The sequence below is a fragment of the Thalassophryne amazonica genome, chromosome 5 (genome assembly GCF_902500255.1).
Source record: "Thalassophryne amazonica chromosome 5, fThaAma1.1, whole genome shotgun sequence".
NCBI lineage: Eukaryota > Metazoa > Chordata > Actinopteri > Batrachoidiformes > Batrachoididae > Thalassophryne > Thalassophryne amazonica.
Window position 1 is genome coordinate 76,904,871 of NC_047107.1, and position 17,635 is coordinate 76,922,505.

At 41.5% G+C, this 17,635-nt stretch overlaps 1 protein-coding gene across 1 annotated transcript in view; it reads right to left on the reverse strand.

Annotated features, from left to right (window-relative positions):
- Positions 1–17,635, reverse strand: part of fbxl17 (F-box and leucine-rich repeat protein 17) — a 762,124-nt gene that overhangs the window by 489,507 nt on the left and 254,982 nt on the right. The window contains exon 7 of the mRNA XM_034170559.1: positions 9,449–9,556. Coding sequence (XP_034026450.1) covers positions 9,449–9,556 — 108 coding nt within the window. The remainder of the gene's footprint in view (positions 1–9,448; positions 9,557–17,635) is intronic.

A 17,635-nucleotide genomic window follows, 5' to 3' on the forward strand; every position in this document is an offset into this window, starting at 1 on the left:
TATACAGTCTTGCAGGATGATCTTAGTGGACATCATAGCCAGCCTATACACAGGTCCTGTGAAAGCTGTACAGAACAAGATCACAGTGTGCTTCTTCCCAGTGAATACATTCCTCAGGAATATTCTTGGGCCCCTACACTGTTCAATGCTTTCATGGACTGAGTGTTAGGCTGAGTTGCAGAAACCATCACTGTAGCTGCCTTTAAGGGCAAGGAAAATTTACTAACCTTGGCTTTGCAGATAATGCTGTGATCGTTACGGAATCAATGGATGCCTCAATTGCAGCACTTGAGAAGTTGAGGATGAAGTTATGTGTCTGAGTTTGCAAATGTTCTGTATTAAGACAAGAGGTGCACTGACACTAGCTGCATGCACGTCATCGTGATGATCCCACGCACTCTGATCCCAGCTGGACACCATGCCTTGTTAAATCACCTGCCACGTGGTCTGTGCTGGACACTGCGTATATAAAATAATTCTTTCGTAGGGGAGTAATCATTTCCTCTGCAAGTTGTCTGTAGAAAATGGCTCTAATCGCTTCCTGAATCACAGAGGACCACTTCAGCAGTGCCATTAGCGTGGGTGCTGAATGAGCTGGAGAAAGCATTTGGAGCCATCTAAAAAGGTCATTATTTGTCATGTTTACATTGTCATGGCTTGGTAAAACAGTTGCATGTTCTTTCCTTCTTGTCTGCAGCTGTTAAATTATGTTTATGATAGATTTAACATCTTGTTATAATCATTCAGACGAGCTGCACTCTGATGCAACCCGCTGATGCAACCACTTGCACTGTTCACGTCTTTACTCCACCTGACAAGCTGCACGTCGTGTTGGCGAGCAGATCGCATCATGTAGGGCGACATTTATGCGTGAAGGATTTTTTAAATATTTCAAAATTCTCTTTGCGCAATTGCATGCGCCAGCTCCGCTCTCACGTTCAGTCTGCACCCGTTAAAGAAGAGTTTACTTTCTTGCACGACACAGGTCGTACTAGTGCGTGAATCAATGTCAGTTCACCTTAAGATCCAGGCTTTCAATGAGTTCGTGGTCATGGCCATCAGACATGTATCTATATGTGGTCAAAGAGAGATTCACTTGTCCTGGCTCCTGTCTCTGGATCCTTGGCCATTCATTGAACAGAAGTGTTTTGTGATGCTGATACTATTGCCAGAGAATGAAGGTCCAAGTCTTTAGCATTCCAGGGCTTCCTGACTGAATGCATGGTTGTGAGACCTGTACACTATCCAGTGACCTAAAGCAACTGGATGCCTTTACTACTAGGCCTCTTTGATAAATCCTTGGGTACCACTGGAATGTCTTTATGTAAAACAAACAGTCACTTAGGGAGAGTAAGATGAGGCACAGCATTAACACTTGTCTCTCGGCATGATCCAGCATGCAGGTGCCTCAGTGCTGAGGACCCCAGCAAATGAGAAAGGCAAAGGGGATACTCTTGTTTCATCTCACTGTGGCAGAGAGAGACAGTTACATTTGAAAGGTGGAGATGGACCAGTTGTCTGCCTGGGTGGCTACCATCCAGCATCCAAATCAGTTCCATTGTGTTGTCAATGCAGCGACGCACGGTACCTGCACATAATCCCAGAGATTACCTAACCTATTGTGTGATGAACCACATTAATAATTCCTTTATGGACATCAACTGTGCAGTGAGAACTTCTTCCTAGCACAGAAACACCGAGGCTCAGATGAGTCATGTGTGTTTCATTTAACTGTGTTTGAAGTTAAGAGCTAAAATACTGTGGAAGGTGTTTCAATCCCAACTGGGAAACAAATTTCGATTAACAGGCTTTACAATCATACTTTTAGTAACCAACAAGATGCTAATTTATCAAAGAGGACATATAAATATCGAGGATTGTTGCAAATAAGAGAGAGAAAATCTCCTGTTTAAAACACAGTAAGAGAATTAGAATATAAATGCTATCATTTTACAGTGACTATGGATAATCTACATCAAACTCTGCACCATGGGTGGCCTAATACAATTATGAGCTCACTTCATTTGAAAAAAACTGATCTCAAATGATTTCCTCATACCCAATTTGTGAGAAGACTATATTAAAAAAGGACTATCAATCTGAATATGAGAGAAGTTAAGAAAAGTAATAAATTTGCTTTGGTCCCCCCCCTTCCTATTGGCTGGGTGCTGGAAAAATGATGAGAGACAGAATGAGAGAGTGAGCAAGGGAGAAAGGCAATGGGAGAGAGTGCAATAATCGAACAAGAGAGAAGGACCGCAGCGCTGGATCGCATGCAGGTCCACAGAGTCATCAGAAATGCAACGATTCTAAACGCCAGAATATGATTTTCAATCGACACTGGATGGCACCGAGTGGGAATGAATGAGAGGAGGAATCAACTGATAAACGAGATAATAACTGAGAGATTAGGGAAGAAGGAACAGAGAGACAACGAGGGGAGTTAGGGCATTTAGGTTAGCGGAGATGATTCATAACAAAAGGCTGACAAACACAGCTATGACTAAACTCAAAATCTGCACAAAAGAAAGAAAAAAAAAGTGTAAATATCAATATTCTTGGAATTTTTCACAGACAAAAACGGTGGTCCCTTGCTATAACGCGGTTCACATTTCGCGGCCTCGCAGTTTCGCAGATTTTTCTTTGTGCAATTTTGCATGCTTTTTTTTTTTTTTTTTTTAACAGCGCATTGTGTTCTGTGTCCTTATCAGGCGGGCCGGTCGCGGCACTGGTCGGCATCACCGCAATTGCTCTCACTGCCTCCGATGCGCTTTCTGTGGGCTAGATAAATGCAGCAGCGGGCCACTCACACCGCCCTCCTGTCTGCTGTGTGGAACTGGGCCAAATCTGGCAACAGGTCCAGAGACTACGCTCGCTGTTTTGATGCGGATGCTGACCACAGCCGCAGAGCTCCATGGCCACCGAGAGAGGACTTGGATTCTTTGTGGGTCCCGCATCCGTACCTCCGGAGGCAGTGAGCGAAGGGAGAGTTCTGCGTGTGTGTTTATAATCTTCTCGCCCAGAAGAAAAAAGAGTGTTTAGACAGGAGAGCAAAGTAAGAAAATGTTAATGCCTGTTTGAGAAACGTGTATAAAGTGTGTAGTGAGGGGTCTTACAGCCTTAAAACATCTATAATAATTGCAAAAAACAGCGCTGACTACTTCACAGATTTCGCATATCGCGGGTTATTTTTAGAACGTAACTCCCACGATAAACGAGGGACCACTGTATTCTAAACATACCTGTAGGTGGACACACACACAAACTGTGTTCAGACAAAACTGCACCTTTAAGGTTTCAAAATTCTGAATTTCCTCATTCAAACTCCTTAAACTTCACCTTGGTTAATACTGTAATAAATAATAATGAGGTGTCCCAGAGCACGCAGGCACGCGCGTTTGTGTGTGTGTCCACTTCCAGGTATGCTAATGCTGTTATGACTGGCTGGCTTCATTACTGTCTGTCTACAACACCATGGCCAAGGTCAGTGGAGGCTGCAGAGATGATAGGGGGCCAAAACCGTGAGCACAAATTAATCTGCTGTTTAATCTAATAATGCAGCGTAGCATCGGGTGTCTCAGTCCTATTAACACAACTGTAATTGCATTTGAGGAGGAATGGGTGCACATGGTCCCGGTCCCACAAGTGTACATTCACACCCAAGTACATCAGACACAAATCGAATTGTATTACACAAGCACACATGGGTGCAGGCATACAAATTGGGCACACCCCACACATGCGCGCGTACACACACACACGTGTGCACTCTCATATCTGCACACATACAAAGGAGGGAGTAAAAAAATATTTTCACCTTGAAATGAAGCTCAAATGTTTGTGTACCATTTCCACAAACCATTGTTAAATCAGAAAATTGGCTGTCTGTGCACATTAATGGTAATTGGACAGACTTTTACAGCAAATTTTCCATCTTCTGGAGAGTTTTACAATGACTCTTCATGTTCCCACATTCACTCACCTATGTCAGGGTGCTGCCATTCAAGGCAATCAACTGTACAGAGATTGCTCAAGGCCACCTTACTGATCTTCCTGTCTGATTGGGAACGGAAGATTCTCTGGTCACAAGCCTGCTGTTCTGACTTCTAACTTTCATAGCATAATAAGAAAAAGTACAATTACAGTGCCCTCCAAAAGTGTTGGAACACTTGGTATTTCACACATTTTAATTTGTTTATGCCATTTCAAATACAAAAAATTCAAATTTCTAAAGTTATCTTCCTTATAAGCCTGTCACACCTCGATGATTCAGCCTGCGTATGCCAACGTATGAAAAATAAGATGAATACGCTGGCGTACGTCTAATAAGTTATGGGTAAGTTTTGTACAAGTTAGGAGCATGTTGAAGGATGCTGGTATATGTCATAATACGGGGAGATCACTGAAAAAGTTTGGGCATGCACAATATTTAACACATTCCAGCATATGACGGGTATAAGTTGTAGGTAAGTTATGCGATTGTTGACACACGTATCTTGCAAGTTACTCATAAATCAAAATATGTCCACTGATTGACACAACAACTGAAAGCTGCAGTCCTTATGCAAACAGTTTAGACTGTGTTAAATATTAAAACCATTCACACACGGCGTAAATATAAAGTCTTATCTTACCTGCTCATTTCAGTTGGAGTCATCATCACAGCCTGACGAAAACTTATCCACATAAATCATCCTGATTTTACAAAACGGCGTCTGAAAATACTTTAGTTCCTTGTTGAGGCTGAAGAAACGTAGCAATTGAAAAGAAGTCCCTCTGTGGTTGTCTGCACCCGGTGCGTTGAAGAGGTATAGATGATTTTCTTTAAAATTTTCTTATTACTAAAGCATTCTATTACTTATGCAACCCATCATCTTGGCTTTTAGATTTTTAATTCATTTATATTAAATAATAGAGATTTGCTTTCAGTTTGGGTTTAAGGAAGACAATTTTAGAATTTTTTATTTTTTGTGGGGGTTTTTTTGTTTAGATTTTTTTTTTTGTATTTGAAATGACATACATAAATTAAAATGTGTGAAATACCAAGTGTTCCAATATGTGTAGAGGGCACTGCATGTGGAAAATAGATCCCTGCTCAAAGACGTTCAGTTATGAGGACAATGTGAGCAAGTGGTCGCCATCAGTTAAACATACAGCTGACATTCACACATTTATGTTTAATATTGACACTTCCGTCTACAAAACTCCAGCAGAGCTACTCGGATAGCCAAATAGCCAACTTGGATTACAGCCCCGTCCACAAAGTTATGTAGGCGTGAGGGGAAGCAAACGTGGTGCTGCATAGCCGGCTAAGGCTACAGAAAGACCTGCACAAACCTCCACTGGCAAGTCTTTTCATCACAAATGCAATAGGCTGCCAATAAAATAGAAGCACCAACCATATTTACACAGATAAACAAACATGATGATTGCATTATGATTATTAAATGTGACTCAACCCAGTGACTCCAGAAGAGGCTGAGAGGCTCATACTACAACAGTCCACTGCGACACTGGCAGGAATAAGAACGATTTTGTAGACACAAAACAAGAAAACAGCTTGACAAATGTAAATATCAGTAATATAAACACTGTTCTCCACACTTGGAATATTTATTAGGAATATTTAATATTATATTGTCTAATCTAGACAACTTAGCCAGCCATCATTTTTGCTGTCTGATTGTTCACGCCGGCAGCACGGTGGATGAGTGGTTAGCACTGGTGCCTCACAGCAAGAAGGTCGTGGGATCACTTCCCGGCCTTTCTATGTGGAGTTTGAATGTTCTCCCCGTGCCTGCGTGGGTTTCCACCGGACACTCCGGTTTCCTCCCACAACCAAAAAACATGTTTATTCAGGGTCTGCTCCTTTCTCTGCCCCTAACCAAGGTAGCGTCTCTACATCTGGAGTTGGTCCCCGGGTGCCAGATTGTGGCTGCCCACTGTTCCTAGTGGTTGGTTGCTGTCTAACTGTAATTAGGATGGGTTAAATGCAGACAAATTTGATTTTATGTATAATAACAATAAAGGCTCTATTCTGTTCTATTCATCCTGCTCTTCCAAAGGTTGTGACCACAGCTACAAGTGAAAAATCCTTGGACTGTTTTTCAGATCCTTGTTTATGGGATAAGCCAATTAAGTCACAAATAAACCTCATTTACACTTGTTTCCAAGGTAACAACAAATAAACAACTGTCTGACAAGACCATAACAATGGCCAACCAGAAAGCATCCTGGAAAATCTGTGACATTAGTGCCATCGATCTATAGACCCAAGTTTAAAAGTACTCTACTGTCAGTTGATAGCATAATAATACTTGGACATTATTACCCCGACAAAGGTAGATACGCTCTGAGTGCTCTTTCAGGTTCTGAGATGAGTTTCTCTACTTATAGTATTATACTGTTCTTACATTTTAGAAAACTTTAATATGAGAATAGCAATCCATGCTACAACTATAGCATTTCCCAATTAAACAAGAGACAAAAAGAGGAAGAAACAAAAAGGTATTTTGTTTATTCTTTTAACATTTTTTAACATAGTAGAGAAGCTTGAATTTTCAACTGGACTGGGTTGCTTGACGCAAGGACGTTTCGCTTCAAATCGCAGAAGCTTCCTCAGCTAAAATTCTTGCTGTGGTGGTCTGACTTCTGTCTTGACTCTTGTAGAGAAGAATAATCAAGAAGTCACAAAAGCTGGAGTTTTAAACCTAACCAGACCCCTCCTACCGTGAGGCAGACTGCTATAGGCCAGTGACTAAACAATAGCTCTAATAAGTATTGTGCTCTAGTTAGCACCCTCCTAATGACAGGGCAGCTGTCCCTCCTAATGATGGGACGGACCCTCTCCTGATGGCTCCCTTGATGACTCTGCTGATGATGTGAATGACTCATTACCATGAACAAAAGACTGAAACTGCTTTGACCCGAGTACCCCATTGTAAACAGGGGATAAAGCGTGTCTCAGACCCCCTCCCCGGTTAAGGCTGGGTTTCAAACGTTTCACAAAGAATGCCTCCTTGACCCCTCTCTCAAACCATTTCTTCTCTCTGGCTAATATTTTAACTTCCTTGTCCTCAAACGTGTGGTTAGTGTCTTTAAGGTGGAGATGAACTGCAGACTGAGGTCCACTGGCGCCCTCTCTGCGGTGCTGGTATAGCCTTTTGTGTAAAGGTTGCTTAGTCTCACCTATGTAGTGTTCGTTATAGTTTTTCTGACATCTGATAGAATACACTGCATTGCTCTGTTTGTAACTAGGGATCCTGTCCTTAGGGTGAACTAATTTCTGTCTCAGGGTGTTAACCGGTTTAAAGTAAACTGGGATTTTGTGCTGTCTGAAGATCGTCTGTAGTTTTTCCCCTACTCCTGCTAAATAAGGGAGAGACACTCTTCTTGTCTCCGTCTCCTGTCTATCTGGTCTCTTTGTTCTCTGGGACTTCTGCACTTTGTCCAGGGACCATTGTGGGTACCCACATACTGTGAGGGCTTTCCGGACAAGTTGTTGTTCTTTAGCCCTTCCCTCTGCAGTTGTGGGCACCTGTAGGGCTCTGTGTTGAAGCGTCCTGATCACCCCGAGCTTGTGTTCAAGGGGGTAGTTTGAGCCAAAGAGCAGATATTGGTCAGTGTGAGTTGGTTTTCTGTAAACCCCTGTCTGGAGCTGCCTGTTCTCTCCAATCGTAACATCACAGTCCAAGAAGGCTAAATGGTTGTTTCTGGCATCCTCACATGATCAGATGATTAGGAGGGACAGCTGCCCTGTCATTAGGAGGGTGCTAACTAGAGCACAATAGGTACTAATTAGAACTATTGTTTAGTCACTGGCCTATAGCAGTCTGCCTCTCGGTAGGAGGGGACCGTTTAGGTTTAAAACTCCAACTTTTGTGACTTCTTGATTATTCCTCTGTACAAGAGTCAAGACAGAAGTCAGACCACCACAGCAAGAATTTTAGCTGAGGAAGCTTCTGTGATTTGAAGTGAAACGTCCTCGCATCAAGCAACCCAGTCCAGTCGAAGATTCAAGCTTCTCTACTATGGAAACCACCTGGACAACTGAGAGCCTACACAGAAACATTTTTTAACATTATTCTTTTTGTTTATTTATTAACACTTTATTATGTCAAACAAAAGAAAAACCCTTCATACTTAAAGTATCCATGACATGTCCCACAATCTGCAGATGAACCATAATACTTTAACACTAGTTGATCATCTGGATGTTGCAGTCTGTCTTCTTAACAAAAGGGAAATGTGCCACTATTGGACTGCGACAAAATTAGGCTACTTTCACTAAAGGGTCGCAATGAAGTTGGTTTATTCTGCCCCATAGTTTGACTCCCCTTTTCAGATCTGTGCAAACAAATCTCACCAATGTTGGACCTGCAACAAACAGCTATGGTGTTAAAACTGCCTAATTTTGAAAAGGAACTCAAATCAGCCACGGTGTCTTCCACCACCGAGACTACCTGCTGGTCTACGTATATCAGCCAAATTCCAGTAGCAGTTTAACAGGAGAAGTGGCATGAACCTTTCCTTATCTAACTACCCGACTCCCTGTGCATAGAAGCACCTTTGTGGATGATGGTGATATTGGCCTCAAAGCAGGTGAGTTGGAGTGGTTTGAAGGTACATCATGAGTTTTACTGAGAATCATTACAGAAATTCCCCAGCATAAATGGGAACAATGTGAAAAAATAAATATGAAATAAAAGTGTGGACTGTGTCATTGCGGGGTTTAAATATTTATGTCAACCCCTCCTTTATACTAGATAGATTTTTCTGTTGAGAAAAGGAAAGAAATTATAAGAAAAAATTTGGTATTTCCTCATGAAGTCAATACAAGTAACAGCCCAATGAGTGCATGTGAGCCCATATTTATACAGCATGAAACATCTTTAACCACAGAGCCCTGCTCATTAACATGGTAATACCCAAACAGCAGGGTGTAGTCTGAACACCAGCGTATTATTAGGATACATCTCATTAGGCTTTCATGAGATTTAAAAGTTAAAACAAAGTAACTTTAAAACTAACTCTGAGATAAAACACACTGCCAGGTTTTGAGTTTATTCTCCCTGGAGACCATATCTGACTTCAGTAACATTCAGAAAACACCTACAGTAGTGTTCAGAATAATAGTAGTGCTATGTGACTGTGTGTTACTAATAGCCCAATTTCATAGCCTTAAGAGTGTGCATATCATGAATGCTTTGTCTTGTTGGATTTGTGAGAATCTACTGAATCTACTGGTACCTTGTTTCCCATGTAACAATAAGAAATATACTCAAAACCTGGATTAATCTTTTTAGTCACATAGCACTACTATTATTCTGAACACTACTGCACGTAACAGGATTACAGGGGGGGGGGGGGAGGGAAAAACTGAGTCACACTATAACTGATATTCACATTTATTTTATTAACGACAGAAATCTGTGTGTGTGAAACTTACCCCAGTAAGATGAATGACTCCTTGGGAGGTCACAGGGCATCCCATGAAGCCAACAAACTGCAACTCTGGGCAATGCTCTGCAACTGCCTGCACTGATCTGTCACTAACCTAGAAAGGAGAAGAGAGAAGATTAACATCAGTATGCCAAAGTTCCCACTCATTATCATTTAAATGGTTCAGTCTTGGAAAGTAAAGCTCAAGACAAATGAAATGCTTTTAAAATATGATTACAGTTATGATGACAACAATCCTATGATAACTTGTCCTCGTAGATCTTGTACCAGGACAATGTTGGGATTCTCACTGATTTCATTTTGGTGTCACCTTCAAACTGTTTAAGCCCCTTTCACACTGGCGTATTCGTAGAGCTGCATATTGCAGTGTTGTGTTTCATTTAAATACACCCGAAATGCGCGCGTACTCAGCCTTTTTCTGTGTTCGTCTATCTGCTTTGCTGCTGCGTGTGTTCATTTTTTAATGTGTGCACACAATCGCGTGTACCTTGCCGCTATTTAAACCCAGTTCCCTCCTGTCGGCTGTGGAGAACACATCAGTGTACTTGGAAAACAGCGAACTGTATCATAAGGTTTTTAGTTTCATTACTGCCACGTATGTAGCCAAAGCTTATATTTTCTGCCTCTGTGGAATTGTGCTCTGTTCTCTACTGCACGGTGTGGTACACATCAGAAACAGAATCATTTAAAATTATTATTTTTATTATTTTTTGTCTTGGTGGATCATTTTCATTGTGTACAGATGCTGCTGAGTCTGGCTGTGGTAAAGGCTGCTGTGAATGAAGCGCTGTGACTCTAAACTTTTAAAGCTCCGGTTGCTCCGATCAGGTCCGCTGATTTGATCAGATCTGATCGATCAGGTCGTCTGATGATCGCACTGACATGCATCGACGGCGCTTTAATTTTAAAGTCACAGCACTTATTGTTTGATCAGACACAGAGAGAGAGAGAGAGAGAGAGAGAGAGAGAGGAAGAGCGTGACAGAGTGAGAGAGAGACAGAGTGAGAGACAGAGCGACAGACAGGGAGAAAGAGTGAGGGAGTGAGGGAGAGCGTGACAGAGAGAGAGAGAAAGAGACCGACCTGTTGTTTCTGTTCTGTTTCTGGATTTCTGAGTTGAGGTTCGATTCCCTGTTCTGAGTACACACACGCCCATCAGCTGTTCTGATCACACAGAGGCGCTGCAGCTGTGTGAACCTCTTCTCCAGCTGATTCCTGGACCTGGACATGTTCTCTGGCTGGTGATCCGTGTGAGGACTTACAGTGGACTTGCACTGTTCTCTGACTGGAGAACGTGCATGGGGCTTCTTTGATGGTGTGGACTTTACATTTGGAAATCTTTTCATACTGGGTGAGTAGTATGTTCAGTTTTTTCGTCTTTTGTATTGTTTTCTTCAGTGGAGCCGATAGGGTTCATTTTTATTTTACTTTGAGAGAGACTGTGGGAATTTGGATCTTGATGTGTGTGTGTGCGGTGCAGCACACTTTTAATGCACAAATCTTAGCTGTTTTACTGCTGCTGTGAACGTGGACATTTAATGTCTCCATGATGTTGTATTTCACAGGCTGCATAGATAGACAGGCTGCAAATACATAGATGTATTTTTAGGCTTTTAACAGTTAAATACAACACTTTTTTGTTTTGTTTTGATTTTAAAAGGATGTGTGTATGACTAATGGCCGTGCAGGCTTACTAAATCTTCTCACAGCTGCTGCTTTTACCATAACTGCATCAAAATGAACCACTTAAAAATAAGTCATCATAACACAGCATCACACTTATGTAAACTTTGGAATTAATCTGTGGCTCAGTTCTTAATGTTAGCAGATACCTTCCATTCAAGCATGCACTGGGACATTTCTAAAAGCTACGTCACCGCTGTGGGAAACACTCATGTACTCATGAGTACTTTGTTTTTGGAAGTCTCCATAGCTGTTTGTTGCGAATGCTGTACGAGGTCTGTCCAAAAAGTATCGGACCTTTTTATTTTTTGCAAAAACCATATGGATTTGAATCACATGTGATTGCATCAGCCAAGCTTGAACCTTCGTGCGCATGCATGAGTTTTTTCACGCTTGTCGGTTGCGTCATTCGTCTGTGAGCAGGCTTTGTGTGAGCACTGGTCCACCCCTCTCGTCGTTTTTTTATTGCGAATAAATGAAAGATTTGGAGCTTTGCTGCATCAAGTTTTTTTCAGAAACTGTGAGAGACCTCCAGGTGGACACCGTTCGGAAAATTAATATGGCTTTCAGGGACGATTTTATGGGGATTACACAGATTATGGAGTGATCCAGACGGTTTAAAGACGGCCCACAACTGCTGATAGCGCACCCTGCTCCGAGCGCCGATCGACAGGCTCCAACCTCGCTGGAACAACCAGATCATTTCCAACGTGAAGGCTTTGTTGATCCGGGACGTCATCTGACTTTCACAAAAAAGCAGAAGGCGTGGACATCAGCACTTTTTCGGCACATTCCACTGTTACAGGAGTTTTTTTCATGGAAAGAAAAGCGGAGGGACGCGCCACGGAGCCGTTCATTACACGGCACAAAACCACCTCCGTGTTGGTCTCACAGGACGGCTTTCAGGTGGATTTCAGACAGCTGTCGGTTGCTTTTCAGTTGTGTGATTATCAGAGAAATCGAGCACGAGCTGGACATGCCCCAACATGTCCTGTGAGGCTTCATCACGGCGTTGCTTTGCGCCATGCGGCTCCATCGCGACGCGCGGAACTCCTCCACACGTCTGTCTCAATCTGCCAAAAAAGTGCTGATGTCCACGTCTTTTCACAATTCCTGTGCTAGTCAGACGACATACTGGATCAAGACAGCGTCCAATTTAGAAATGAACGGCACATTCCACTGTTACAGGAGCTTTTGTCATGGAAAGAGTAGCGGAGTTCCATGCGTCGCGGTGGAGCCGCATGGTGCAAAGCAACGCCGTGATGAAGCCTCACAGGACATGTTGGGGCATGTCCAGCTCATGCTCAATTTCTCGGATAATCACACGACTGAAAAGCAACCGACAGCCGTCTGAAATCCACCTGAAAGCCGTCCTGTGAGACCAACACGGAGGTGGTTTTGTGCCGTGTAATGAACGGCTCCGTGGCGCGTCCCTCCGCTTTTCTTTCCATGAAAAAAACTCCTGTAACAGTGGAATGTGCCGAAAAAGTGCTGATGTCCACGCCTTCTGCCTTTTTGTGAAAGTCAGATGACGTCCCGGATCAACAAAGCCTTCACGTTGGAAATGATCTGGTTGTTCCAGCGGGGTTGGAGCCTGTTGATCGGCGCTCGGAGCGCGGCGCACTCTCAGCAGTTGTGGGTGGTCTTTAAACCATCTGAATCAATCCTTAATCTGTGTAATCCCCATAAAATCGTCCCTGAAAGCCATATTAATTTTCTGAACGGTGTCCACCTAGAGGTCTCTCACAGTTTCTGGAAAAAAATTGATGCAGCAAAGCTCCAAATCGTTCAGACATTTATTCGCAATAAAAAAACGATGAGAGGGGTGGACCAGTGCTCACACAAAGCCTGCTCACAGGCGAATGACGCAACCGACAGGCGTGAAAAAACTCACGCATGCGCACGAAGGTTCAAGCTTGGCTGATGCAATCACACGTGATTCAAATCCATATAGTTTTTGCAAAAAATAAAAACCTCGTATACACTGAAACCGGTCAAGGAAAGTGTATGAAGTAATCCTAGTGGATCACTGGATGGCCACTAACAGCCTAAATCTAAATTATGATTTTGGTGCGACATGTCCTTTAAAAGCAACCAAATAGTCAATGAGGACGTAAATAAAGGTTGAAATGACTAAATTAAAAAAATATTTCATCATGAGGTTTATGTCACACAACTACATGTGCTGACAACTATCAAGAGTAAATGAAATGTGACTAGAAAACATACATTAATCATTAACAGACACACTGCAGTCATTGTTACATCATATCCTGTTGTGTTTATAATAAATATTTGCATTTTTTATGATGCCTTTTTTTTCCTGGTTGAAATGCAGATATGAATGAATGAATGAATGTACCAGAAAAATGTACACATTACTGTTCATGCTATTTTATTTGTCTAACAATAAAGGTCCAAGGATCATTAGCATGTTAATCACGAAATCATCTAATATGAAATAACAACAGATAAGTTATGGTTTTAATTTACAGATGAACAGAAAAGTTTTCTAAAGAATCTTTTTTACGTAAAACTATTTTAATTAGAACTTTTCTAATGCAAGAAACATTTAACTTCAAAATGTACAATAATAGGAAATTAATCTTAAAGTAAAAAAAAAAACAATTGTAAGGATTTTATTTAGAAAACTGCGTATAAATTAGCATTTCTGATGCTCCTCTGACACATATTTCTGCACTCTTTTGTCTTCCGTGTTTTGTCCTGATGCCTTGTTTCTATTGGATGTGCGAAGCTACATCACAGCATGCAGCAGTGAAAGTTGAACTGAGATGAACTTTGACTGTGGTGAGTTCGACGTGAAGCGCGCTCTGAGCGGAGGATCGTGCAAGCTGAGCTTTTGAGCGATATGCACTGCGTTTGCGTGCTCGGTGTGAAAGGCCCCTTAAAATTTCAGAAATATTACATCCTTGGCAACATCCTTGACTAAGCTGTCATCCCTGCTGGAGAACGCCTCCCACCCCATGAGTGACACCTTGTCCGCACTGCAAAGCTCCTGTCATGACAGGCTGCTCCACCCCAAATGCATGAAGGAGCGATATTGCTGATCCTTCCTTCCTGCTGCTGTCAGGACTCCACAACCAGAAATGTTCCCATTAGACCACTCAGGTTACTCAAATCACTAATATCATTATAGTAATTTGTCTGTTTCCCGTGTGCAATAATACTACACATTCTTGTACAATAACACTCATGCACATCATCATTTGAACATGCGTGGAAAATTCTGAAACATTTTTTTTTCCTTGCTTGTAAATAGTGCATTCTATGGTACAGTATATATTGTTATTCTGCACAGAACGACATCTGTGTGTTTTTAGTATTTATTTTCTTTTACCTTTTTTTTGCATACTTTGCACAGTTCTGTGACTATCCCTTTACTGCTGTAGCATCATAAATTCCCCAGTTGTGGGACTAATAAAGGATTATCTTATCTCATTTTATCAATCTCAACAAGCTGCAGTTAGCACCTCTTTAAAAAAAAATTGAAATATTAGGGAGCCTCCCAAAAATGTGACAAAAATGTTGTGTGTGGTGTTCGATGAGCAGAAGAGAAAAACAGCATAAGGAGAAGCCCAGAAGAAAAGGAGACGTGTCACCCCAGCAGCATGGGTATTAAGTGATGATGGATGGACCATTCTGCATCACCACCACGTCTAGTAACTGCTTATAATGGATTAGAGAGCAATAGGGAAGAAGAACATTTCCACCAACTTCCACTGTATTCGCCAATACAGGTATTGATGGTTTCTTTGCCTTTTGTGCCACATTTCGGCAATATGTATGAAAAGGTTCACCCTCTCTGGTGATTCCTCAAACTCTTCAATCATTAAGAGGAGGAAAAAAAAGCTCACTTTACATTGAAATTAAAGGCTTAAATAAAGAAATGTCAAGCAACTTTCTGAAACAAACAACGAAGGGACTCATGAGGGATACACAGAAAACTAAAGTCTTCATGAACATGTCAAATTGCATGTATGAATTTCAGCACTGTGGGTTAAAGATGGATTTAAGAGTAAATACACAGATGAGCTATAAATTAAAGGAAAAACTATAATCACAATGATGACAGCGAGGAGATCCATAAAGTCTGTTGTTGGGTGAGGTGGGTATTTTACTGGCATGGGTTGGGTCCACTTGTCCCTGAAGAAACAATACTCACTGTAAATCAAAGGAAAGTTGTACCAAGTAATTTCATTCACCGTATTTTGAAATAACTTTATGCTGATCGTGGCTTTCACAGAGATCTGGACATGCAAGTGTGGATGTGTGTGTGTGGGTGGATCTGGATGTGCATGACACATGAAAGGGAACGCACGCTGTAGATTTCTTTGGAGAGAGGATGCCGCAGAGAAAGAACATTGTCTGCTGTCCTCACCGCTGCAGTCGCACTGAATGCTGCCACAGAAGACAGAACGCGATGGGTGCATGGATGTCGTGAGAAAGTTTGACATCATGATCCTCAAACTAGCCAAATTCTGGACACATTTGCCTTCAGGAAGTGGGTTGAGCCACATAAAAAACAATCTATCTTAAATCCGAAAACCCAATTGGCATCATTCAAATTTTGGGGGTGGGGGGGTGGGGGTTCCGGCTCAAACAGGTTTGCCAACCCCAGTTGAAAGAGCATCTTCCCGAGACACTTAGTTTGTTTTTTCCTTTTTATCTCTCACCTCTCTGTATGCAAACACTTTACTGTTTGAAGATGGCTAAGCAGACATTATAAAGGCTACAACCAATGTACATCAACACTGCATGTCTGTAATGGGTTTTCAAACATGAGTACATTACACTAGCTCAAAATTCTAATCTTTTTTGGAACAAAAAAATTATTCAATCACATTTACACAAGAAAAATTAGAGAAATTCATAAGACGTGTACAAAACCTGTTTTAGAAACTACAGCAAATTTTTGGATTTACAAGTTTATGTTAGTTTTGTCAGACAAAATCTCAATCTCAAGAGTTTACGATTCCAATAAAAAGCTGATTCTGAATAGTCTGGCAAATATTAATTGACAACGCAGGGAACTCTCCCAAAAGGACATTCTACTCCTGGGGCACTGTATTCACTATATGATTGACACTTTCTTTAATTAGCCATTGTGACTTGACACAACGGCAACTTGGAGATTGTGCTATAGCACCGAGCTGTGTAACATGAGGACAGTTTTATTGTGAAAGCACTGTAATGACTCCAACACATATCAGATCTAGAGGCAGAATGTACCCTGCTTTTACATATACGTCAACATTTTTTTAATCTGTACTTTGATTTTTAGCTTAAATTTTTAACTTAAACCTAAATATAATCATCCCCTCTGCCAGCCTAATGTCGGCCTCTCTACATCTTTTGTCTCCTTTTCTCTCCGTGCTCCCTCAGCACTTGAAGTCAGCCTTAAAGGTTATTGAGTCGAGGGTGAAGACTGAGAATCCAAAGAAGCAGAGAGCAGAAAGGGAAGTCACAAAAAAAGAACAAGGCGGCCATTTATCCTTCACCAAGTTGCACACAGCATAGATTATCTAAGTACAAAACCCCCTCCACTGAACTGCAAAGCTACATTTCTCATCTTATCAGTAAGATGCCAAAGGACTTGTAAAACCAAATGGTTCAAAGGGAATGACACAAAGTATTCCAAAGTCAATGACAAGGTAATGACGTTGCCAACCAAATGAAATTGGTCCAACAAAATAAATACATCAGATGATCAGAAGAGTGAAAAAGGTCCACTGATCCTTAGCTCTAAATGTGATGCAATAATTTTAAACCGTGGTAGAAACAAAATAATAAAATGATTTAAATGTATGGGAATTTTTAAAACTATAAACAATCTGCACATATCACAGTTCTGTTCATACCAGGTTGAGTTAAATGTTTTGTTACAAAAATCACAGCTCTCCAGCAGTTGGCAAAACAAGCACTTAAACCATGAACACTGTCTTCAGACTGCCTTTTTATAGTCTGGCTACGAGTCTGCAATAGGGTTGCAGATAATAATAACAGTAATAAGTCCCTTCGGCTGCTCCCTTGTTTGCACTCGGGGTCGCTACAACAAATCCATTACATGGAGAAATGTGGCAGGGGTGGGATTTGAACTCGGAACCTTCTGCATTGAAACCAAGCGCATTAACCACTTGGCCACCACCCCTGCTAGATAATAATAATAGTAATAATAGATAGTAATAATTATGGGGCAGGGTTGTGCCCCATAATTATTATTTAGAATTAAAATGTATTAATATTAATAGCCACATTCAGCAATGATTAATATTCTGCTAATAACAAGAGCTGCTCTCACCTGTGCACAACATGATTCAAGGTTCATATATATATATATGTGTGTGTGTGTGTGTGTGTGTGTGTGTGTGGGTGTGTGTGGGTGTAGCACCCTTACTACCACTCTATAATAATCATTCTTCAGAAGGTACTTTGGGTCCAATCTCTAAGTAAGGGTTATTGGGCCCTTCCCA